Source organism: Colossoma macropomum, unplaced genomic scaffold (genome assembly GCF_904425465.1).
Source record: "Colossoma macropomum unplaced genomic scaffold, Colossoma_macropomum, whole genome shotgun sequence".
NCBI classification, from domain to species: domain Eukaryota; kingdom Metazoa; phylum Chordata; class Actinopteri; order Characiformes; family Serrasalmidae; genus Colossoma; species Colossoma macropomum.
The window spans coordinates 10,176-35,995 of NW_023495945.1; the positions used below are offsets into that span (position 1 = coordinate 10,176).

At 37.9% G+C, this 25,820-nt stretch overlaps 1 protein-coding gene across 1 annotated transcript; it reads right to left on the bottom strand.

Annotated features, from left to right (window-relative positions):
* Positions 1-3,187: 3,187 nt before the first annotated feature.
* Positions 3,188-21,665, bottom strand: LOC118803688. Its single transcript, XM_036564157.1, has 6 exons — positions 21,581-21,665; positions 20,674-20,739; positions 16,554-16,928; positions 7,164-7,217; positions 5,759-5,821; positions 3,188-4,001 (listed from the first exon to the last, which is right to left on the bottom strand). The coding sequence occupies exons 2-6, from the start codon at positions 20,693-20,695 to the stop codon at positions 3,706-3,708; spliced, it is 810 nt and encodes a 269-aa protein (XP_036420050.1). The 5' UTR covers positions 20,696-20,739; positions 21,581-21,665; the 3' UTR covers positions 3,188-3,705.
* Positions 21,666-25,820: the final 4,155 nt, after the last annotated feature.

Consider the following 25,820-nt stretch of genomic DNA (forward strand, 5'->3'; position numbering starts at 1 on the left):
TACACAAATTTTGATTTGTCAGACCACAGGACACTTTTCCACTTCCCCTCTGTCCATTTGAAAGACCTTGGGCCCAGAGAAGGTGGCAGCACACTGTAGTAGGTTAACCAAGAACAGTGAAGTATCTGTTCTGCAGACTCACTCTCTCCTTCTTCCTCTTTCCAGTTTTCATGGACAGTGAAGAGAACTACAACTCCCATGAGTCTCTGGAGGAGCTCATGTCTCTGTATGTCTTCGTCCCCATGTCCATCAGCCAATAGATTCTCTTTTCAACCCATCACATCCCCGCAGTTCTAATGTCTCACTTGTTTGTCATTACCTGTAATCAGTTAGGTGGTAAGGTGAGCTTTAGTTCAGTCAATTGTAAAGTATTGCGAACATCTCCAGCTGCACACTGAGTGTTCTTTGTGTTCCTGGTTATCTGTGTAAGACCTGTTTCTGTCTTTTAACTTTGCCTTTTTGCTCTGTTGTTGCTGTTTTTGCATTTCTGTGTTTGACCCTGGACCGTGTTTTGGACCTTTCTTTATGATTGGATGATGATGGATATTCTGCTTTCTGGGTTTGACTTTGGGCTGTTTTGACCATGATTGTTGTTTGAATCCCTTAGCCTTGAGTAAAGCTTTACCTTGAGTTTTAATCTGGGAGTGGATGTACTTACTTTACATGCACATTGATATAAACAAGTGCTGCAACTATTTCATGTTCCATTTAAAGACACATTACACTGTGCTTTAGTTGTCATACACTGCAACAATACAGTGTTTATTTTAGGGAATTAATTACACTAAACAATCACTCTACTATGTTAACAGCACTGAGAATATTTTGTTTTATTTTACATTTTATTTTTTTCCAGTTGTTTTCATTTTAATACTATTAAGTTTGGTCAGCAGGGGAGGAGTGCACTCACTGCTGGACATCAAACTCCACTCATGAGCACGGCCATTAGCTTTCATGCCAAACACTGCCATTTTATTGGCTGGCTACTGAAACATCTGCATGAATTAGTGTGTGCTTCATGTAAATGATATGTAAATTAAGTGCTGGTCGGCTGGTTTCATGCACTGAAGCTGATTTATCATTTATGCTCAAATCTCCACTTGTTTCCACATCGTACAGAGTTGTTATGAATCAGACGCAGAGCAGTTCAAACCTTATAAAAGGCAAGAAAAAAAAATGTTCTGGAGGTTTAAGCATAAATCATAAATCAACTTCAAGAATGATGCTGTTTGGCAGATCACTAACATAGCTAGCCAGCTAGCTATAAATTTCCTACTCATATGAAGCTGGTGTTCCTCAAACTGCTAATAGTCGGCTAGCTAATTAGTGACTGTAGCCTGCTAGCCTACCGTAAGCTAATATAGTTTAAATGATGTCTATCAAATAGACTTTACATATAAAAGTTTTGGTTTGCGTTTAAGTCAGAAGTCGCTGCCATCCTGTAGCTAAATGTGTCACAGAAACTGCTCCACGTTAGCCGGCTGGTGGCAGCAGCTAATGAAAGCTAACTAACTAGCTTCCTTATTTTTGGGAATACAGCTAAAGTTTGAAATGGCTTCTAGCGTTGCTAACCGCTAGCTAGCTACAGCTAAACAACATCTACCAAATTCATACTACATAGAAGAACTTTTATTTCTTTTGTTGTTCAACTACAGAGACACTGCCTCCTTTTGTCATGATAGTGCACGAAAACTAACATATGTCTGTTGTAGCTCAGTATTTGAGCATTACAGTTCACTGCTAATGCTTAATCCGGACGTAATCGCGACTCTTTGTGAAAAGGGCCCATGGCCATTAGATCTTTACATTTTGACCATTAATTACTTCTTAAATTCCTCTTAATCGACCATTAATTACTGCTTTTGTGTTGTCACTTTACTTGGAGGGACACAAAAGCAGTAATTAATAGTTAAGTAAGAGGAATTTAAGAAATGCTTAATGGTCAAAATGTAAAGATCTAATGGCCCATTAATCATCAAAGTTGCATAAAAAAAGAATACCTTTTTCTTGCCTTTTGTAAGTTATGAACTGCTCTGCGTCTGATTCATAGCAATTTTGTACAATGTGGAAACAAGTGGAGATTTGAGCATAAATGATAAATCAGCTTCAGTGCATGAAACCAGCCGACCAGCACCTCATTTACATATCATTTACATGAAACACACACTAATTCATGCAGATGTTTCAGTAGCCAGCCAATAAAACGGCAGTGTTTGGCATGAAAGCTAATGGCCGTGCTCGTGGGTGGAGCTGATGTCCTGCAGTGAGTGCACTCCTCCCCCGCTGACCAAACTTAATAGTATTAAAATGAAAACAACTGGAAAAAAATAAAATGTGAAATAAAACTAAATACTCTCAGTGTTGTTAACATAGTAGAGTGATTGTTTCGTGTAGTTAATTCCCTAAAATAAACGCTGTATTATTGCAGTGTATGACCGGAGCTGTGTTTGTGAGTCAGTAGTATGAAACAAAAGCACAGTGTAATGTGTCTTTAAATGGAACATGAAATAGTTGCAGCACTTGTTTATATCAATGTGCATGTAAAGTAAATACATCCACTTTTGTACTGGACTGTCATGCACACAAATTAGTATTATTGATATTTTCTACTGTTGTTTTTTTTGCAATTACAGATTATGTTGATAATAGTTTTGGTTAATTAGCCACATATCCAGCATTTATGCCCAAATGTACATGCACTCCTACCAGATATGAGATTTGTACAGATATGCCAAGATGAACATGATGAATAACAAAACAGTCAGTCAATTTGTGGTCACTCATCTTCTGGTCAGATGTAACCATAAGCATCTTTAATGAACAAGAACCAAAGTGAGAAAAGTGAAGCACCTGAATATTTGGATATATATGGAGGTGATAGAAAGTTAATTAACAGATAATTAGCGGGATTAACACGTAAGTGCTAGTAAGTTATCACGTTACTTCTTTATATAAAAAAAAATACTTATTAGTTAATTAACAATGTAATATGCAGCAGTTAGTACACAGATAATGAGTAAGTAAGACATAAACTAACGACAAACTAACTTATCAACTAACAGTGTACTTAATTACTAATTGATAAGTGCTCAATCAATTACTAAGTAATAGCTATTGCTTAATGAAGAGTTAACCAATAACTAAATAATGGGAAATTAATAGTTGATTATTATATATTTAATGATTAATTAGCGACCCTTAATGTAAAACGTTAAAATAGTAATAATAATAATAATAATAATAATAATAATAAGACATTTAGGCTTTAGTGGTTTATTAGGGAGCTTTATTTCATATAACATGATGATTCACTTTCACATGGTGTAATCATGTAAACCAATACTTTTTGCAAAAGAGGTTGGAACAAATTTCCCCCAGATGTCAGAACAGATGTCAGTCCCTCATTTCTTTAAGAACCAACTGAAGACCCACTTCTTTAAAAAGCATATATATATATATATATATACGAACACTAATCTAGCACAAACGTCTTGTAACAGCACTTAATGAAACATCTTATTTTTTCATTACATGTTTTTGTATCTTGGTATCAGCACTGATTCTTGTTTCTGGCAGTGTCCTAGTTCAAAGCTGTCTATAGACTCCAGTGTATTTCCATTAGTTATGGATCTATTCTCCGAGTGCACAACAAAGCACTTTTGCTAAATGGTGTAAATGGAAATGATTTGTATAATTAATGTTGTTTTACCAAAGGTTAAAACTCAGCTCATTTCCAAACAAAGAAATCCCTACTGTGCGGCCAACTGTCACCCCAGTGCCCAGAAACTTTGCTTCTACGTTTGATGGGCCAACTTTGACACCTGTGTCAACCCCCAGCCCAACTTTCACTCCAACTGGTCCAACAGATGCAGATGCACTTCCAACTTCCGCTCGAGCCATGGCACCAACTTCAAGCCCGTTAGCCTCAGCACTTGCCGAAGCACTTGGGCCTTTGGTTTCAACTTCAAAGATGCTCTGCTCTGCTCGAGCTCGTCCAGGTCCTACAAATTCAGAACAGGTTGGTAATTATTCCAGGGAGCTGGAGGTTCACCAGTCATTCATTTTTATGGGTGATTCTGATTCCTCTACACAAAACAAGAACCAGTACATTTCCAGTCGTTTCTATGCAGTATAATACAATATAAATAGCATCAATTAACCTTAAAATGGCAAATTGGCATTTTTAAATTCATGCATTTTAAAATCAGTTACCTATTCAGGAGGTAATTGGCAGTTTAGCACAATGTCTCATACAAAACTGTGAAATGACATTTGCATAATATGCTATGGTAAGAGGGTAGCAATGGTGTTTCTATATGATGCTACGGCACTGACCTGGCTCAGCTAAAATAATATCTTGGCTGATAGCCAAGTGTGCCTTTGGAGCAAAATATTTATTGACTGAAGTTTTTCACTCTTACAGGTACAGTTTACCTCTGAAGGTATCTTTTCTGAGATCAAGTAAGCAGATTAAAAGGTTTGTTCTCAGAACAATTACATTTGTTTCTTCTACTGGATGGCTTTTCTGGCTAATTAGCACACACACACACACACACACACACACACACACACACACACACTCACACACACACACACACACACATTTGGTTATTTGGCAAATATAAAAATAATTACATTTACAACATATGTACATTTGCATGGATTAAAACCTGTAATATGGACTCAAGATTATTATGAGTATCATATTAACTGTAGGACAGAAAAAAAGAGGAATGCTATTACAAGCAAAGTCTGTCACAGAGCTACAAATACCAAATATAAATTATTAATAAAAACTAGACTTTAGATTTTGAAAAGTTTAAAGCACCTGAAAGATTAAAGCACAAAATGTTGCACTGTCTCTTGCTCATCTCTGGCGCTTATTTCAGTTCTGAGCAGATGAACATAAAGTGAACTGAATTTATACATGGCACACTTTTATTCAGTTACTCTTTCATTCCTGTGGGATTCACCCACATTTGAGTTGTATCTGAGTTTAAGACTGAAAGTACATTACATGCTTTGTTGACTGTGAATCCGTGAACACATCCTCTACAGAGAACACACTTCTGCACATTTTAATGCACAACCACTTTTTTCTCCCCCCCTGAATTTAACATATTGGAAAAAAAAACAAAAACATATGTGACCTGTAAAAATGTTAGGGCATATTATATACTGTATGTTTTATTTTGTCCAATATGTTAACCTCACCTGGAAATCAAAAGATAGAAATCGTGTGCTAAAATTCACAGACAAATGTCATATTTAAGTGTGCTCTATGTAGAGCAGAGGTCACTAATAGGTGGACCTTGGTCAGAGTCCAGACCCAGATGCTGTCTTATGCAGACCTGGACCTATAACCGATAAATCATGGAGAATTCTTTCATTTCGATGGGGTGGTCCGATTTTAATCAGTGTAACTTTTCTAGCCTTTCTTGTACCACTTTAGCGGCCTGGGAAACTCACAGACCAATCACATGCATTGTAAATATGACACATGACTCTACTCAGCCAATCAGATCTGTGCATTATGATGAGAACTGAGACTCGAGTGAGTGACTTACAGACAGGGGGACGAGGCGAGAAAAACACACATGGTGTGTTCTAAAAAGAGAAAACTGGCAATGATGTTGAAATATAACTGAAAATATATATATATATATATATATATATATATATATATATATATATATATATATATATATATATATATATATATATATATATATACACTGAATTAGTGTCACAGGCTTACCTGAGGAGCTCATCTTGGAGATGGGGCAAAATAAGTGATGGTCGAGAGAAAGAGGGAGCGAGCCTACAGAACAGAAGAGTACACAAGCTTCTCTCTTATTCACTGTTACTTTCTCTATTTATTGTGTTGTGATTGATTTTGGTTGTTAAATTAGTCTAACAACGCAACAACAACAACAACAACAACAACAACAACAATAACAATAATAATAATAATAATAATAATAATAAGAAGAAGAAGAAGAAGAAGAAGAAGAAGCAGAAGAAAAATTATTATTTAAATAAATGTATGTTAACTATGGATCAAACACCAAGCAGGTTTGGTTTCAATCCATAGGCATCAGTATTTTTCAAACGTAGAATAAAGGAGACACCTAAACCACATCTTATGAACATGTATTTGGTTGTTCGGAGATTCATCAATATGCATAAAATTTTTTGAAGAAAAAAAGCTGACAGAACTTTTTAAGCATCAAAATTAAGGAGTGCAAGAAGTTTTTTTGACATGCAGAAAATCAGTCAGATACTTCACTGTTCTTGGTTAAGCAACTATACTTCAACATTCAGTCAGCGAATAATATTTCAAAAACGTACAGTATATTATGCTGTACAGCACATGCATGTTTCAATTGTGTAATAAGTCTCTCATATTTAGGTTCTAGATATCAATTATTTTTATTCTGATACCTTCATCTGTCTCTTTTCTATGACCTCTCAAGAAAAAAAAATCTTGTTAAATGAAAGTCTACCGTTTATAATAAAGGCAGAAAAATTATGACAAGCAAGTGAATATAATGTTAATGTGTGATATGTGATAAAGTTTCCACTGCTGAGGCTCTTTTTTATATAAAAGCTGAAGTTAATAAAGGCGTCAGTTACAACATTCTGCTTTATAACTGTAAACAGATCTGGTGATAGGGAGATTGATAGTGCAGCATACTTGTCTAAAATACAATTATAGTAAATCAAATCGTTCAAGGTGAGAATGTTTTAGCATATCTAATAACATATTGAATTTATCGGGACATTTTTAGTGTAAAATATCCATAACATTAATGTTTATCATGAGACACTGATCTTATGATGGGTCGGGTGCGTTGGTTCAGTGCATCCAACCAAAGTTGAAATGAAACCTAAGTTGCTGGTTTATAAAATGAAAAGCATAATCTGTCACAGTGCATGTTAAAACTGCTCATCAGCAACTACAGTACCTTCATGCATGTATTACCATGCAGATTATGAAATGTAAGACATGAGAAATCTTCAATATTAACATAGTTTTTATGTGTATATTTATAAAATATGACAGACAACTGGAGTTAACTGTGCAATAGGGTGAAAAAAAGAACAGAGAAAATAGTTTTTAACAAATTTAAACATAAAGTATGAAATGCGTTGATTCTTACCTGCCTTTTTAGCTGGTTGCAGTGGCCGTTTTGAGAAGTTGAACGCAAGGTGATCTGTATTTATAGGGAACACATTATTTTCACTTTCAGTTTTTCTCCCCACAGGGTTTATTTTCCAAAAGCACCTTAGAGACTGCACACTGACTAAGATCGAAACTAATAGTGAAAGTATCTCCATTTTTGCCGTTTTTCAGTTTTTGACATAATTTGAAAATGCATGTTGTTCTTTACATTGTGTGTAAATGTCATGATGAATTGACCAAATGAAATGGCCTAAAATAACTTGGAAAAAAATCTGGTTCCTTTGACTTACATTAAAAGTAAAGTAGGTTTTTTCTTCTCCTGTAAAGTTATCATTTTGGAGATATGAGGTTTTGTTCCGACAACAGCGACATGCTCCCATCCAGACGGCGTCTCTTTCAGGAAAGGCCTTGCGTATTTCAGCAAGAGAATGCTAAACCACATACTGCATCCATCACAACAGCATGGCTTTGCAGAAGAAGAGTCCGGGTGTTGGTTGAACTGGGGGTGCATCAGTGCTCATGGCATGGGCGACTCATTGATGAAGAAGCATATGTTGGGATTTTAGAGGGACATATTCTGCCATCAATGTGACTTGCTTTCGTGGGAAGTCCGTTGTTATTTCAGCAAGACAATGCCAGGCCTCTCTTTGTATGTGCTACAACAGCTTGGCTTCATAGACACAGTGTGTGTGTGCTTGACTGGCCTGTCTGCAGTCCAAATCTGTCTCCGATTGAAAATGTATGGGGCATCTTGAAGTGGAGAATTAGACACAATGAGAACATCATGACTGTTGAGCAGAGGGAGTCTTGTATTATGCAAGAATGGGCAAAAATTCCACTTGCAAAACTGCAACAATTAGTATCCTAATTTTCCAAACAATTGAAACAAGTTTAGAGGAATACATATATGTACACACACACACACACACACACACACATATATATATATGTATGTATGTATGTATACTCATTTCCAGAAAAAAAGTCAATGAAAAAAAGAATCTGTGATTTGTTAATTGAACCATTATTTAACTGACAAAGTACAAAGAAAATATTTTCAAAGAATTTCGCTGACCATCTTCGTTGTATTTTGTTAACATAAACAAATGTATAATTTGATGCCTGCAACACACTCAAAGATGTTTACCACTGTGCATCATCTTTCCTTTTAATGACACTTTTTATTCATATGGAAAATTCATCACCTCCACAGATTCCATGTCAGAAAATCTACTATGTAATGCAATTTTTCCAGCAAATGCTTACAAAGAGATTATTTCACTTATAATTCACTATATAAAAATTCAAGTGGGTCAGAAGCCGACATACACCAAGTTGACTGTGTGTGAAGTTGATAGTTTGGAAAATTCCAGAAAAAGACTTCTGATACGCTAGTTGACATCTTTTGAGTTTATGGGGGGTGTACCTGTGGTGGTATTTTAAGGCCTGGTATATCCCTGGCATATACCGCATTCATCGGTTCAAACGATAATGCGTAAGTTACAACACCATGAGACCACACAGCCAGGAAGAAGACCCATCAAGAATGAAGTGTCTGCTCGCTGCTCCAAACCACCAAAAAAAGCCAGGTTACAGTTTGCAACTGCACATCGGTACAAAGATCTTACCTTTTGGAGAAATGTCCTCTGGTCTGATGAAACAACAATGGAACTGTTTGACGATAATGACCGTCGTTCTGTATGGAGTAAAAAGGGGGAGGTTTGCAAGCCAAATTACACCGTCCCAACCATAAAGCAAGGGGGTGACAGCATCATATTGTGGTGGTGCTTTGCTGCAGGAGGGACTGGTGCACTTCACAGAATAGAAGATATTATGAGGAAGAAAAATTAGACATCGGCCAGGAAGTTAAAGCTTGGATCTTCAAAATGAGCAATGACCCCAAGCTTACTCCCAAAGTTGTGGCAAAATGGGCTGTGCATGCAAAAGGTTAAAAGTTATTATTAAACCTAGAACAGCTTTTGAGTCAGCAAACTGCATAAGACTGTAGCTAAAACTAAAAGGGACTGCAACTGTTTTGGGTCTCATTATTTATTTGCATTGTGTTCTAATGTGTGGGAAAAGTGTTTACAGCTATATGCAAACAAGTTTGGGCACCCCTGTCTGTCTGTCTGTCTGTCTGTCTGTCTGTCTGTCTTTCTTTCTTTGGAAGTGAAAAGAAGTAAACATAACCTCTGCAACACAGTTTTAAAAAAATATTTTCTGCAAATATTAAGACACAGTTACTTTACCTTTGATTAAGTAATAAAAAGGAAAGCAAAGGTTTGGACACTCTATTAAGTCAGTACTTACTACTTACTAATAACCCATTTGGCAGATTTCACAGCTTTGCAGATGCTTTTTGCCAGCTTAGAGTCTATTCCCGTTTTAGGAATTTTCACTGACTCTTCCTTGCAGAACGCTTCTAATGATGTTCTTCGGCCGGCTTGTGCGCACAGCATAATCTACCCTCAGATTTCTGATGATGTTAAAGTCAGGGGACTGTGAAGACCATTCCAAAAGCTTCAGCCGTCATTCCCTGAAATAGTTCAAAGACCACACCCTCAGTATGTGAGAAGAGACTGTAAGATGTGTAAATCCCTTTAAGGCGGAGACGAACGTGAAGCATGTTAAAAGGCAAATAAAGAAAACTATTACTATTAGATTTACCACCATTTTACTATCATCAACATTACATATAAAACTCAGAAGACGTGTAGGTTCACTGGTGGTTCTGGATAGTAAATAAAATGGCTATATTTGTGTTGTAGACAGGGTGTCCCATGGTTCCCATCACCACCACTGCAAAGATAAGAGCTCCTCTACAGTGAACCATTTCACATCAAATCACTCTGAATGTCTTTGTTCACTTCTCAGAGATTGAATTGTTTAACATGAGGTTTAAACTCAGCATAAGGAATATAGCTCCCTCTGGTGGCAAAACATGCAACACCACCTACTGCAAAGAATCCTAAGCCACAATGACCTTTAAGTATAACTGATCACGTGTCTATAAGTAAGAACGTGTCTATAAATAAGTCTGTAGACATGCAGCTGTGTTAATTGCACTTGGATTATGGTAACAGTAAACATAATTTGAAGGTGGAATGGTCATCTTGGGTATAAATGACTCATATCACATATTTTTCATATTTAATTTAGGTCCACTTATGACATTTGTGTAAGTTTATGTGCCAAAAATATTCAAAATTTATTTTACATGACCATTTTGAAACTCTCATTATTTCTTAGGATTAAATGGGCTGTTTTGTTGCCCTACTTTTGTTAAGCCCTCTTTTGTTAAACCCACTTTTGTTAAGCACGCTTATGTTCCCAATAACACTACTCATTATTTTATTTAAGAAAAATGATTGTTATAATTATTGATAAGCTTTTAAATACCAAGAACACTTTCTTAAGAGGGATTAAAAGCAAACATATAAACTGAAAACCAGGAATAATAATAATAATAATAATAATAATAATAATAATAATAATAATAATAATCCATGAAGAGATGTCAGTCTGACATGTCGAGATGCGACTGGAAACCTGTGTGTCAGAAGATGGGAAGGAATGCATTTGTTGCATGTCATCAGCATAGCAGTGATAAGAGAATAAAATTGTGTGTGATTATAAAACACATGTTCTGTTAATTTGAGGAGAACTTTTACAAAAAAATAAATAAATAAAATAAAAATTTACATTTATTTCATGCAGTTACTGAATTATTTGCCTTATGATTTGGTCATGTAAATTCGGATGGAAAACCCAAAATATACCGTGGAGAATAAGAGGTTTTAACACACCCTCCACAGAGAGTACCCCCAAATTTTGCATTTTTCTGTGCATAATTTATATTTATTTGTTAAATTTAACATAATACAGAAGAAACAACACACAATAAGTGCCATAACCTTTTTACAGGCCACATTTTATGTTTCATTTTTTTCCAGTGTGTTGAATTCATGCCAAGCAGAATTGCTATTCCATTCTAGAGTAGAGTAATCAACCAGACTTCTCTGAGCATGTGAATAAAAAAGAGCTGCAGTTTCTCTCCTGCTCACTAGAGGGTGCTAGTACTCCATAACACTGTATACTGTGAGGCATTCAATGTGAGAACTTTGTTACAGTGGAAACATTTCAGTTCAGATTTAGTTGATGTGTTTACACACAGACTGTCACTGCAGGCTTGAGGTACTCATTTCATATTGGTGTGCAGTTTTTTATTGGTGTCATTTATTTGACTGACTTTTTTTTCATCATTTTACAATTTTATCATCACTATTATTGCCTTAGTATTGTTTTCCTATTTGATCCTTTTCTCCTATACTTAGAGGTTTTATTTAATTCATTTTCACTAAGGTGCCTGATGTGTGTGTGTGTGTGTGTGTGTGTGTGTGTGTGTGTGTGTGTGTTTATTTATATATATATATATATATATATATATATATATATATATATATATATATATATATATGTATATATATATATTGTATATATAAGGCACAGTGCTTGGAGGAATAGCAAAAAGCAAGAGTTAGTGTAGCAAAAGCGAGCAGTAAACTTTGTTGTTCAAGAAAAGCTTGAAAGAGAGCCATGATTGATATGTTAGTCAAGCTAACACTGTCAAACGTTGAAAATAAAGAAGAATATGTACAAAATAGATACATAACAAGCAAGGAGATCACAACAGATTCAACGATGCAGTCGACAGACACTGACTGGAAGTAAACAGACGTGTTGTATAGGAGGTAACTGTATGTTAAGCTGTGATGTGGCCCTTCTGCTGGGGGTACATGTGAAAGTGCACCATAGAGGTTTTGTAGTCAGAGGCTGTTCAGGCTACAAGGGGTTCCTGATCTTGTCTACAGGGGTGACCATCTCAGGGCTTCTAGAACTTCCCATCTATGATGGTAGTTAGGGGAACTGAGAAGTCTGTGGTTTCTGAATGAGATGGTGGTTTCCAGTGATACGGTTAACTCTGAACCCAATTTCCTAGTCTTGAACCTAAACCTTTTCTATGTGACTTTTTTTCTATGCAGGCAAGATTGTGAACATTAGATCACACGTTATAATTATCTCACCTGCTTAAGCCCAGAGATACAATCTATCATGTATAATGAGTTTTGTGGCTGCCAAGACATAATTCTGGACATAACTCTAGTTTCTGTTCATACTGAACCTTCATACCCACTTATGATATTATATCTGACATCCTTTATATGTCTGACACAGTGGTTCCCAGGGTTTTTTAACCTTATTCATTGGCTAGTTTTAATCTACTCTCACAAGATGAATGTTGGTGGGAATGTAGACTTATTAAGGTGGGAATAAATTGAGAGTGAAATTTCTAAGCCTGTCCAATGTGAAGGCAGAGCTCTGGTAGAGGGTGATGGTGCATTCATCAGCATTCTCAGATGAACTATGAGCTCATTGTAAAAGTCCCCCCAAAATAGTCCAGTTAAGCAGGTAAATGTATCTCGAATGGAAAGGGCTTCAATAGGGTTCTATGGAATGAGCTTAAGTAGGGTTCTATGGAATGAGCTTCAGTATGGTTCTATGGGATTACTTTCAGTGGGGTTATGTGGGCCGTGCTTCAGTAGGGTTCTATGGGCTGTGCTTCAGTAGGGTTCTATGGGCTGTGCGTCAGTAGGGTTCTATGGGCTGAGCTTCAGTAGAGTTCTATGGGATGACTCTCAGTAGGGTTCTATGGGTTGAGCTTCATTAGAGTTCTATGGAATGAGCTTCAGTAGAGTTCTATGGAATGAGCTTCCATGGGCTTTATGGGATGACTTTCAGTAGTTCTATGGGCTGAGCTTCAGTAGGGTTCTATGGGATGACTTTCAATAGGGTTCTATGGGCTGAGCTTCAGTAGAGTTCTATGAGCTGTGCTTCAGTACGGTTCTGTGGATGGAGCTTCCATCAACACATTCACACAGATAATACTGTCTATGATAAGAACAGCTCATGTTAACTGAGGCAAGTGAGCCCTGCATTTCTTTAGATGTTCGTCTAGGTTCTTTTGTGACCTCCTGGAAGTGTCATTGATGTGATCTTAGTAAAATTTTGGTAGGCTGGCCACTCCTGGGAAGGTTGACCACTGTTCCAAGTTTTCTCCATTTGTGGATAATGGCTCTCACTGTGGTTCCCTGGAGTCCCAGAGCCTCAGTAATGGCTTTGTAACCCTTTCCAGACTGGTAGATTTTAGTGACTTTGTTTGCATCTGTATTTGAATCTCTTTAGTATGTGCCATCATGTGCTGCTTTTTGAGACTTTCTAGCTGCTTCACTTTGCCAGACAAGTTCTATTTAAGTGATGTTTAGATGCAACAGGTCTGGCAGTAATCATGCCTACGTGTGGCCAGTTAAATCAAACCCAATAGTCAATTGATTTTGTTGAACTGGTTGATTTAGTAGCTAAGGGGGCAGTTACTTTTTCACACAGGGCCAGGCAGGGCTGAACAGCTTTTTTCCTTGAATGAATTAAATCATCATTTAAAAACAGCATTTTGTGTTTACTTGGGCTGTCTTTGTTTAATATTAAAAGTTTATAACATATGTCCTTTTATAACATATGTTTACATCATTTAGTGAGGACAGATGGAAAGAAACAAGCAAAGATAGGGGGGTAAATGAAAAATAAAATCAATTTGATTTTATCATTTGATTTAGTGTGGCCTTTAACATAATAAACACAGTTAAATTATTAATTAAATAAACAGAGCAACTGGAGTCAAATCAGTTTCTGGAACAGTTCTAGCAGTTTATGGAAGAATGCAGGGATGGAGAAGGAACAAATGAAAGGAAAAGGTGCATAACAGCTGTGGTTGGGTAAAAAAGGAGCAATGATTTGGTTAAAAAACCTGAAGGAGAAGCTCATTGTTGGTGTAATACTCATATTTAGCAGTTAGTTTATTCAGTATGAGCTGTAGGTCACATTTCTGCAAAATGGACCTCACTAAAATTTTTATCCTAGTTATGGCCCTGTAGATAGATGGTCCACTGCAGCTTAGACCAACTTTCTATGCGTATTTTAAGTTAGCTTACATGCTTTTTAAGCTTGAACTGATTTAAGGAAAATCCTTGATGACATCGAAGTATTTTGGTAAAAAACTATTTCACCACTTGTTACAGCAGCTTTTGTGGGTTCATGGGTGTTTCGTCTCTTTAAATGATGCTGCTAAGAAAGTCCAGATGTGAGTATGTGTGTGTTCTCATCAATGTAAAGAATTTAATATTTGTCTTTCAAAGCAACAGTTTTTGGCACTGAAGCAGGCTTGTTAATTGTAAATGTGATATACATATGTTTCTGTAATTCTGGCCATAGATTCTTAATTTTGGTCACAAGATCCATTACTTGAGTGGCCCAAGAGGCCAATGCAAATATTTACATATTTCTATCCCTGTGAAGAAGGATAAAATGCCCTTCTACAATACACGGCTCATATAAAAATCACTGCATAGGCTCAGAAAGACTTCCAAATACCACTGTCTGTGAACACAGATCATCGCTGCATCCAAAAATGCAAGTTAACACTTTATCATGTAAAGAGGAAACCAAATATAAACAGGATCCAGAAACACCACCTCCTTCTCTGGGCCTGAGCTCAATTAAGATGGACTGAGGTGAAGTGGAAAAGTGTCCTGTGGTCTGACAAATCAAAATTTGAAATTCTTTTTGGAAATCATGGACACTGTGTCCTCTGGGAAAAAGAGGAGAGGGACAATCTGGCTTGTTATCAAGTAACAGTTCAAAAGCCAGCATCCGTGATAGTATGGGAGGTGCATTAGTGCAAAAGGCAGGGATGACTTGCACATCTGTGAAGGCACCATTAATGCTGAATGATATATACATGTTTTGGAGCAACATATGCTGCTATTCAAATGACGTCTTTTTCCAGCACCTTGTTTATTTCAGCAAGACAATGTCAAACCACATTCTGCATGTATTATAACAGCATGACTCCATACTAAAAGAGTCTGGGTGCTAAACTGGCCTACCTACAGTCCAGACCTGTCACCACTGAAAACATTTGGCGCATTATGAAACTAAAAATACAACAAAAGAGACCCCGAAACGCTGAGCAGCTGAAATCCTACATCAAGTAAGAATGGGAAAACATTTCACTTCCACTGTTATTAAAAGAAGTGATGCAGCACAGTGATAAACATGCCAACTTGTCCCAACTTTTTTGAAATGTGTTGCAAATTTAAAATGGGCATATATTAAAAACAAACAAACAAAAAAAAACATTAAATTTCTCAAGTTTCAACAATTGATACGTTTTGTACTATTTTCAATAAGCATATGGTTTAAATAATTTGCAGATCACTGCATTCTATTCATATTTACATATTGCACAGCATCCCAACTTTTTTTGGAAACAGGGTTGTATGAAGAGTTTCATCCATTTGTCTAAAATATGGCACATTGTTTTATTATATCCAACAATTTCTGCTCATAAATCTAAAGATAGAAATAGATAGAAATAAAAATTGTGTACTAAAATATCAGAAAAGTCATATTTAAGTGAGTTCTCTGAAGAGGATGTATTAACTTATTTTCACATCAACACGTAATTTGACCAGGAGTGCCCAAAACGTTTGCCGGGAAACTGTACCCAGGACAATCAGGACATTCTGTTCGTTCTTTCTGGTCCTATATGGTCACTTCTTCCCCACCTTTGCTTTGTACTGTCTATTGTTGACAACTGTCCAAAATGCTATGTGTCTGAGCCTCTATAACCACGACCAATGGATCATTGGGTTAATTTGTCTGTGAAAAGTTTGAACACCTCCGATCAAATTACACTGTTTTGTTGATTAAATATCAAGTCTGTGCTAAGTGGTCTGTTTTTCTGTGTGTTTTTATGTGAGCATATTGACTTTTTGAGACGATTTTTTTTTCCATTTTCTTTTTATGCACCTGTAATCCTGAAAAAAAAAAACATTGTTTTTAATTTGTTAACTTGAAAACAATTTAAATTTAAAGTCTTTTTTTTTTTAGTATTTTTGGAGTGTATCACATCACAGAATGGAATCAGATCACAAATTATGAATGGGTGTTTTCTCATATTGTTCTAAATGTTTCTCTTAGTCATGATGTACACATAATAACTGAACAATAAATGTAGAGTTTAAGGATTTATTAGGAAGCTTCATTACATACAAAGTCACGATTCAATTAAATTTCACGTGCTGTATTTGCATTAGCTACAGATATATTTTCTATAACAAATGTCTGCAGAAGAACGTCTGCTAAATGTTGTAAATGCAATTGTTGGAATAAATGTGATTTTACCAAAGATTTAACTTCAGCTCATTTCCAAACAAAGAAATCCCCATTGTGCTGCCGACTGTCACCCCACAGCCCAGAAACTTTACTTCTGCTTTTGTGGGGCTAATTTTGACACCTGTGTCAACCCCCAGCCCAACTTTCACTCCAACTGGTCCAGCAGATGCAGCTGCACTTCCAATCTCCGCTCGAGCCATGGCACCAGCTTCAAGCCCTTTAGCCTCAGCACCTGCAGAAGCATTTGGGCCTTTGGCTTCAGCCTGAAAGATTCTCCACTGTGCTCCAGCTCGTGCTACTCCAGCCTGAGCTACAGCTCCAGCTTTTGGGAGGCGTTTTCCAGGTTTGTTTGTGAAACCATCTGCATATGTGTCTGCATCGGCATACGGTCCGTCAGCATATGCTCCTCCTGGCCTGTCAAAGTTGTCTATCATATCAAGCAAGGACTGATCTGCAATGAATTCAGACCAGCAAGTAATTAGTCCAGGGAACTGCACCAGTCATTCATATTGCTGATTTGATTTCTTTACAGTGAACAAACAAAACTAGCGCCAAGACATTTCCAGTAATATCTATGCAATATAATGCAGTATAAATAACATTGCTTGATCTTTCAAAGAGCAAATTCTCAAAAAAAAATAAAAATCAGTTACCTATTTAGCAATAATTCAAATAAAGGGCTACTATGAAAAATAAGAGGCAACTGGTTGTTTATTAATGTCAGAAAATTGCAACATAGATCATCCAAAATTAGAATAATACATTGACTGATTGCTGATTGCTGAATATTGGGAACTGGTACAGTTAGTGTAAGGGGTCAGGTTACAATGTCAGCCACCACCAGGGGGCCTGGGCATCTTGCTAGGAGAAACTCAGAGATAATCAGAGCTGACTGGTTGCACCTGGGGAATGCTGCATAAAAATTGGCACAAATGGCAGCTCAGCATTACATTTTTGTAGAAGGGTAACTGGTACTGTACGTCAGCCCGAGTGGGTAGGAAGACAGAAAGACAGAAAGAAAGAAAGAGGTAAAAAAAAAGAGCACCAGAATGGGCAACAGAGAAGAAAAGAATGAGAGGAACCTTTGTAATGTTCACGGTGGACCGGGGGGGGAGATAAAAAGGAGGGGAGTTCAAGAGTGAAGCGCGTGTTGAGTCGTCTGTTGTGTCTCTAACTCAGTAAAGTGGTTTATTGTTGTACCAAACAATAGAACATAGTGTAAGAAGCGGGATTCGAATATGCACCTGATTTTTTTTGCATGGTCAAAAACAAGTTGGATGCTCACTTTATAACACAGAGAAACGTCATCTTTGAGAGGGCCAAGTTTAAATAGAGGCAGCAGGAGTTGGGTGAGTCCGTTGACTGTTTTATTACTGCACTTCACTGCCTGGCAGAGCACTGCATGATGAAATGGTGAGGGACAGACTGGTAGTAGGGTTAAGAGACTGTCCCTGAATCAACTCTAGAAAAGGCAGTCACCAGAGCACGACAGAGCGAGCAAGTAAAAAAGCAACAAGAAATGTTATTCAAAGCAGACACAACTAACACGCACCTCGACAGTGTGCATTCACAGCAGCGGCGGGATAGTAAATGCACATGGTCCAAGCCACAGCCACCCCAGTCAGCTAGCCGAATTGCATGAAAAAAGACAAAAAAAAGCTACACAATGCAAAAGGTGAGGAGACATGAAAGGTCATAGCCTGCAGCAGTGCCCAGATACCAGGAACAGCTCAGTAGACTGGAAAGGTCATCAAAGGTCCTAAAGGGCCCAAGAGGGAGAACATTGTCAGTAAAATGTAAATTCACAGCCACACTGAAGAAAGGACAAAAGTGGACACTACAGGAAGTTTATGTTGTGGAGAGACTGACCACAGTACTGCAGTCGAATTCAGAACTATCAGCCAACTGTGTTTGCACACTGTGGAATTAGACCTCCGCATTTAACCCATCTGTGCAGTGAAACACCCACATACATGTACACTAGTGAACACACACACCAGGGGGCAGTGAGAGTTGGAAGCCAGACTGGATGTTGTCAATCTAGACTCAGAAGAAGCAGTAAAAGCAGAATTCCCAAAGTTATTCAGTGGCCTAGGGAAGATGCAGGGCGAGTACCCCATCGTTCTGAAGCCAGATGCTAAACCCTTCTCTCTCTTTACCCCAGACGCATTTCCCTTCCCTCTTCTTCCAAAGGTTAAAGAAGAATTGAACCACATGGAGCAACAAGGAGTCATCTCAAAAGTGGAACAGCCAACCGAATGGTGTGCTCCTATGGTGGTGGTGCCCAAGCGAACAGGATGACACAAATCCTTGAGGGTCTGGAGGGGGTTTTGTGTCAGATGGATGATGTGCTCTTCTGGGGAGCCACCCAACAGCAGCAAGATGAGAGGCTATGTGTGGCTCTGTCACGACTCCAGAAGGCTGGGGTCACACTCAATGAAAAATATGAGTTTTCTAAGAACAAAATTAAGTTCCTGGGGCAGGTCATCGAGGCATCAGGGGTGAGCGCAGACCCCGAAAAAGTGAAAGCAGTTAAGGACATGAGAGAACCCACTAACGTCAGTGAAGTGAGAGGACTGCTGGGAATGATAAATCACTTGAGTAAATTAGATCTACTTTAGAGTAAAGTAGATCCCTATCTCGACCCTCATGGTGCTGCTCCACTGGCTAACGGATATAGTCCCACTGAGCCTCTCATGGGAAGAAAGATTAGAACACCTGTTTCCGTCGTCCCGTCCCAACTCAAGCCAAAATGTGTGGACTAGAGGAAGCTAAAAGAGAAAGAGAACACATACAGACAAAAACAAAAACACAATTAGAACCGCAGACACAGAGTACGTCCCATGATAAACCTTCACCCGGGAAAACGTGTGGATAAAAGACACAATGGAACATGGCACAGTTGTGCCGACACACCCAGATCTTACATTGTGGAGACACCTGGGGGTACCCTATGGAGAAACATGTTCCATCTCTCTCCAGCACCAGTGGCTCCTGAAATTGCAACCAACTTACCTGACATGTCTACTGAACCAAACACTATGTTAGACACAACAAGAACACCTGTTTCAGCAAAGCCTCAAGGTCAGCAGTAGCAGCCGCAGTACCAAATAGCTGAACACCGATACCCTGTCAGGGAGAGAATGGTCCCAAGTCGCCTAAAGGACCCATGTAAAGATGAGATACAAAAAAAAATGAGTGGTTAATGGGGCAGAATAATCCCCACACTCAGCAGAAGCGATGGTCAGTCTACCCTACCCTTCTTAAAAAAAATAAATAAATAAAAAAATAATAAAAAAAAAAAACCTTTTGATGTTGTTTTGTTTGAAATAGCGACAAGAAGGACACTTTATCTCAGAAAGGGGGATGTAGTATCAGGTCATTTGCATAGGTAGGAACCTTTGTAATGTTCACCGTATGCCAGGAGGGAAAGATAAAAAAGGAGGGGAGTCCGAGAGTGAAGCGCGTGTGTTGAGTCGTCTGTTGTGTCTCTAACTCAGCAAAGTGGTTTATTATTGTACCAAACAATAGAACAAAGACAATCTCAAAATCTCAGAAGAGGTTGGTGAGCTGGACTTATGCTCTCTCAAGCCTGAGGGTGGTTTTGTGCTCTTTTTAGGTTCCCTTTTCAAAGGAGTTCCTTTGTTTGAGCACGCCGGTCTTGGGCGTCTCCTTTGTTTGCCATTTCCGCCATTTCTTTTCCCACTGCCTAGCATATCTGGTTCGAACCTGCCGTCCGTTCTCACCACACAGTGACAGATAAAACACCTATTTTGCTTTAGTACCTCATACATCTAAGAATTCTACACACTACAATAACAAATAAATTACTGAATAAACACCCAACGGCTCTGCACTTGGCCCCACCACCCTGTCCTGCCACTGTCCTGTGAAAGTTAGATTTAAAGATATCTTTTCTGAGATCAAGTAGAAGCAGATAAACCTTTTTTTCATTCTACTAGATGGCCCTTTTGACTAATTCTTGATTTTCAAATGAAATATTAGCTAGTACTTTAGTAGTACTAGTATTTTACTAAAATTTTAGTTTAAACTGATTGAATGAGAAAATGTTCAGTTAACACTTGAATTAGAATTGAAAATTGAGAAATGCTTTAATAATAACTATAAGTTGTATTCAAGCAATATAGTGCTGGTTGCATGAAGGTACAGAGGAGGTTTCACTGTTGTGGGCTTACCTGTGATGCATGGCTTGGACATGGTTCAAAATAAGTAATAGATAAGGAGATAAGGAGAGAGCGAGCCTGCAGAACAGAAGAGAGCAAGTGTTACTCTTTCATTCAGTGAATGAATTGAGTGAATTGTTTCCCCCAGTGATTCCCACTCAGTGCATCATTGTGACTGGTTGGCTTTTGGTTGTTAAACTAAATCAGAAATACAAATAATGACATAGTCAGTACAGTCAGTGACATCGTTCATGTTCCTCTACTGTATCACACTGATCAAGGATCGTTAAATGGTAATGAAGAAAAAGAAGCTCATATAAAACATTTTTTAGCATAAAAGTCTAAGTATGACTGTACAAAAGTGAAAAGATTCCACTGCTGGTAAACCATTTTATATAAAAGCTGAAGTTAATAAAGATGTCAGTTACAACATTATTATGATGCTGCTTTAAAACTGTGAATCATTTTTGTGACAGGGAGATTGGTAGTGCAGCATATTTGTTTAAAATACATTACAGTAAATCAAAAGAATTTGAGCTTATAATGTTTTCTGTATAATCACATTTTGAATTTATTGGGAGCTTATCATAAAAAAAAAAATGTGTGATGGGTCGGGTGGGTAAGAGCAGTGTGTCCAACCCAAAGTTGAAATAATACCACTATACCATTGGTTTATAATATGATAGGCATACTGTATTTACCATGCATGGTAAAGCTGCAGTCCCTTCACTCATTTATTACAATGCAGATTATGACATGTGAGATTAGAAACTTTACAGCACAAATTTCCTGTGTATATGTTGTAAATTATGTGCATAAAATACTGGAATTAATTGTGCTATGAGTGTGTATAGGAGACAGAGACAACAGTTTTAAATGACAGACTTAAGCATAAAGCACAATATGCATGGGTTCTTACCTGTATCGTCAGCTTGCTGCGGATGCAGGTTTGAAAGGCTGTCCACGAAGTGATCTGTATTTAAAGAAAACATTTTCACTTTCAGTTTTCTTGCTATAAGCAGGGGTGGAGGAGGACTTTCAGACTGCGAGACATGATGCAGACCAGCCCACTCTAATGTGCACACACCAACACACACACACACACACACACACACACACACACACACACACAAACGTAAAGTAGGTAGGCCACCTATGCAGATACCGTTTCCAAATACGATAATGTCCCACAGTGTTATTATATCAGGTGATACGCTGTTCCTAACAGCAGTGCAGTCATCACCCTACATATTCCAGCACTTCTGCCCTGATACAAAACAACAGCAATCAACCAGAAAGCTGCATTCACATAAACACAACAAACACTACAGCAGCCCTCCGCTCACCACACAATGTGCCCAGAAAAGATGCCAAACTCTCAGCTGAGATGTACAAAGATGAGGAAAACTTAAACCTAAACCCAGGGCCGGATCTAGGATCAACATTTTAGTGAGGTCCACTTTTTACTTTGAAATGTGACATACATTTCATAGTGAATAAAATAACTGCCGAATATGAGTTTCACACCAACCTTGAGCTTCTCATGTATTAAACATGCGTTATAATACCAAACTTCAGCTAATGGGAAAGGCAGCTACTCATAGTAAGTAAGTAAGTAAAGTTTATTTATATAGCGCTTTTTACAACAGGTGTTGTCACAAAGCAGCTTTACAAAGAAATCAGCATTACAGAAAGAAATCCGGGTCCGAGCCCCCATGAGCGTTGCCAGAGGTGACAGTGGCAAGGAAAAACTCCCTAGGAACAGGAAGAAACCTTGAGAGGAACCAAGACTCTCTGGTCGACACCGGATAGTAAAACATTGTTAGTACAAAAACAGGGAAAACAGGTGGAGCAATGATTAATTTGATTAGTTTAGTTCATGCAGCAGCAGCGGCAGCAGCAGCATCAGTGGGGTTAGGTTGTGAGGGTGAGGTTTGCACGGCGTAGTACAGCATACAGTTAATGAGACAAAATACAGCCGAATGTAGCTGCTGATTCCTTAATAATGTTGGCTACATGATGCTATTCTATCAATCTGCTGGTTAACAGTGAAATTTCTCATGCCAGTTGTAGTTTGTTATGTGTAGGTAACAAAATACAGCTTTAATTTCTCATCTAATCACTAATATGGTGAACTACAGAGCCTGTAGCCTAAACTGAGCAGCTACTTGAGCCAGACTAAGGCATGCTGATTTAGCTAGCAACATTGTGAGTGCTCCAAATATGAGTAATGGAGTTTGCATTGTACAAGCATAATGTGTAAATTATTAACTCTTACATTTGTGTGCTGCATAGTTGAACATCTCAAGAAGTCAAAGTTACTCTGGTACTCAGGGCAGCATAGCATCTAGTACAGAGATACACAGAGCGGGCAGTTAAGTCTGTGGCCGAACCACAGCTCTTCTGAGGTCAGCTGAGATCCAGTCACTGCACTTTTTCTATACTGAATCTCATGAAACCCTTTCAAAGCTTTTGCAGACCTCAGTGTCCCAACACAGTCAAATGATTGCACATAACAAAGGTTGCTAAGCAGTGACTGGGCGGTGGAGAGAAAAAGGCGGAGCTTGGCAGATTTTGATTGGCCATAATACAGTGACAGTGCTCACAGAAGCAAACAACGACTGAAATATGATTTGATAACAAATCAAATTTCATCATCCCAGTAATGCATCCTCATTTGATTAGGTGGGCATGTGATGCTGTGGCTGCATCCCTGAGCAGACTGTGTTACCACAATGGTGCTGTTTCTTCATTTAATGTCATAAATGGAGGAAAGTGAAAAGACTCTTCTGAAACTACCAAGGTCTGGACCTCAGTGTCCTCATTGCTAGTTACACCCATGCCTAAACCTAAAGTTAATCATCTAAGACTAAAGCACACTGGAACAGCAGACACACCCAAAAAAGACATAACAGTTAAATCAAACAACTGAGATGCGCAAAGATGAGGGAAAACAACCCAGCAAACTAAAAACCTAAACCTAATCATCGTAGGTACAAAGCATGTTGCCACAGGGGGCGTGAAACATGTTTATGCTATATTTTGTTGTACCTGTAATGACTCATCTGTTGTTCCTTTTGTCTTATGTGTGTATAAAAACGTAATGTCAAAACGAAAGAAGTGTGAAGCAAGAACACCAATCAGGGCACAGAGTGCACTTTGTTTTGAGCTTGTTTTGACCTGTTGGTCATACCGACCCAGCGCAGCACACGGTTCAACATCAGTGCAGCAGCGTAAGATTTTGGGAGTGTCTATTTAACATAAATGATGGAACTAACTTAACTTTGTGTAAATAGACCACAATATAGAAATATGTACACACATGCAGTTGTGACTGGCATGTGTCATAGTAAATTTGTTTTTGCTAGTTTATGTTTATGAACAGAGACCTACAGATGCAGTTTAATAAAGGAAAACTCATTTGTGAATTTTTTGAGTTTAAAGCAAGTTTTTATTAAACTTAAACTTGTAACTAAGTTGCAGATAAATCTTAAACTGAAACTTTGCTTGTTTGCAAAAAGTGATTTCAGAGCCACTCAGTTCTACCTGATGGAAACTGTTTGCCTTCAGTGTTTTGTGCTTATGATAATTTTAATAGACATCAGTGTTACTAATTAATGGCATTCTATTAAAAGACTGGTTTACCAAGAGAGACTCTGGAGTATTTTCACCTAAAATGAGTTAATGAAGGAAAAGTCATGTTATAAAAATGATAATAGGACATTAGAGTCACAATTAATCTTTTAGTACTTTTACTTTTGATACTTAAGTACAAAGCCTCTGATGAACAGATCCAATCCACCTGAGAGTCGTCTGAACACGAGTTTCAGTGGAAGAAATGAGACTAAAAACAAATCCTGAGGTTTTAGTACAAAGACCTTAAGTGTGTTACAGCTGAAGAATGTTCTACTCTACTGTGTTATATGCTATTATATTATGTATTGTGTGTACCATGCGTGTGTTTGCCCAGGACCTTTAGGACATTCTGTTCATTCCATTTCTTTCTGGTCCTATATGGTCACTTCTGTCCCACCTTTGCTTTGTACTGTCTATTGTTGACAACTGTCCAAACTGCTATGTGTCTGAGCCTCTATAACCATGACCAATGGATCATTGGGTTAATTTGTCTGTGAAAAGTTTGAACACCTCCGATCAAATTACACTGTTTTGTTGATTAAATAACATAGGTGGTCTGTTTTTATTAGTGCTTTTGTGTGAACATGTTGACTTTCTGAGATTATTTTTTTTTTCCATTTCCTTTTTATGCACCTGTAATCCTGAAAAAAAAAAACTTATACAGTTTTTTATTTGTTTACCTGAAAACAATTTCAATTTAAAGTTTTTTTTTTTAGTATTTTTGGAGTGTATCACATCACAGAATGGAATCAGATCACAGAAATCATGCAGTTCTAAATATTTATCTTAGTCATGATGTACACATAACAACTGAACAATAAATGTAAAGTTTAAGGATTTATTAGGAAGCTTCATTACATACAAAGTCATGATTCAATTAAATTTCACTTGCTGTATTTGCATTAGCTATGGATATTTTTTTTTAGTAGATAACAGATCACTTTTCTGTCACTCTGGACAACAACGTCTGCTACATGTTGTAAATGCAATTCTTAGTATGAATGTGATTTTACAAAAAAATGATCTTCAGCTCATTTCCAAACAAAGAAATCCCCATTGTGCTGCCGACTGTCACCCCACAGTTCCCAGAAACTTTGCTTCTATCTTAGTCGGGCCAACTTTGACACCTGTATCAACTGCCAACCCAACTTTCACTACAACTGGTCCAGCGGACGCAGATGCACTTCCAATCTCCGCTCGAGCCATGGCACCAGCTTCAAGCCCTTTAGCCTCAGCACTTGCAGAAGCATTTGGGCCTTTGGCTTCAGCCTGAAAGATTCTCCACTGTGCTCCAGCTCGTGCTACTCCAGCCTGAGCTACAGCTCCAGCTTTTGGGAGGCGTTTTCCAGGTTTGTTTGTGAAACCATCTGCATGTGTGTCTGCATCGGCATACGGTCCGTCAGCATATGCTCCTCCTGGCCTGTCAAAGTTGTCTATCATATCAAAAATGGACTGATGTGCAAAGAACTCAGAACTGTTAGTAATTAGTCCAGGGAGTTGGAGGTGCACCAGTCATTCATATG

What these genes read in the sequence shown, in the direction of transcription:
- LOC118803688 (XM_036564157.1), bottom strand. Translation starts at nt 20,695, where the DNA reads ATGTCCAAGCCATGCATCACAG. An exon ending in GTCCAAGCCATGCATCACAG is followed by an intron (nt 16,929 to 20,673) that starts GTAAGCCCACAA and finishes AATTCATTGCAG; the next exon opens with ATCAGTCCTTGCTTGATATG. An exon ending in CTCCAAGATGAGCTCCTCAG is followed by an intron (nt 4,002 to 5,758) that starts GTAAGCCTGTGA and finishes CTGAATTTGTAG; the next exon opens with GACCTGGACGAGCTCGAGCA.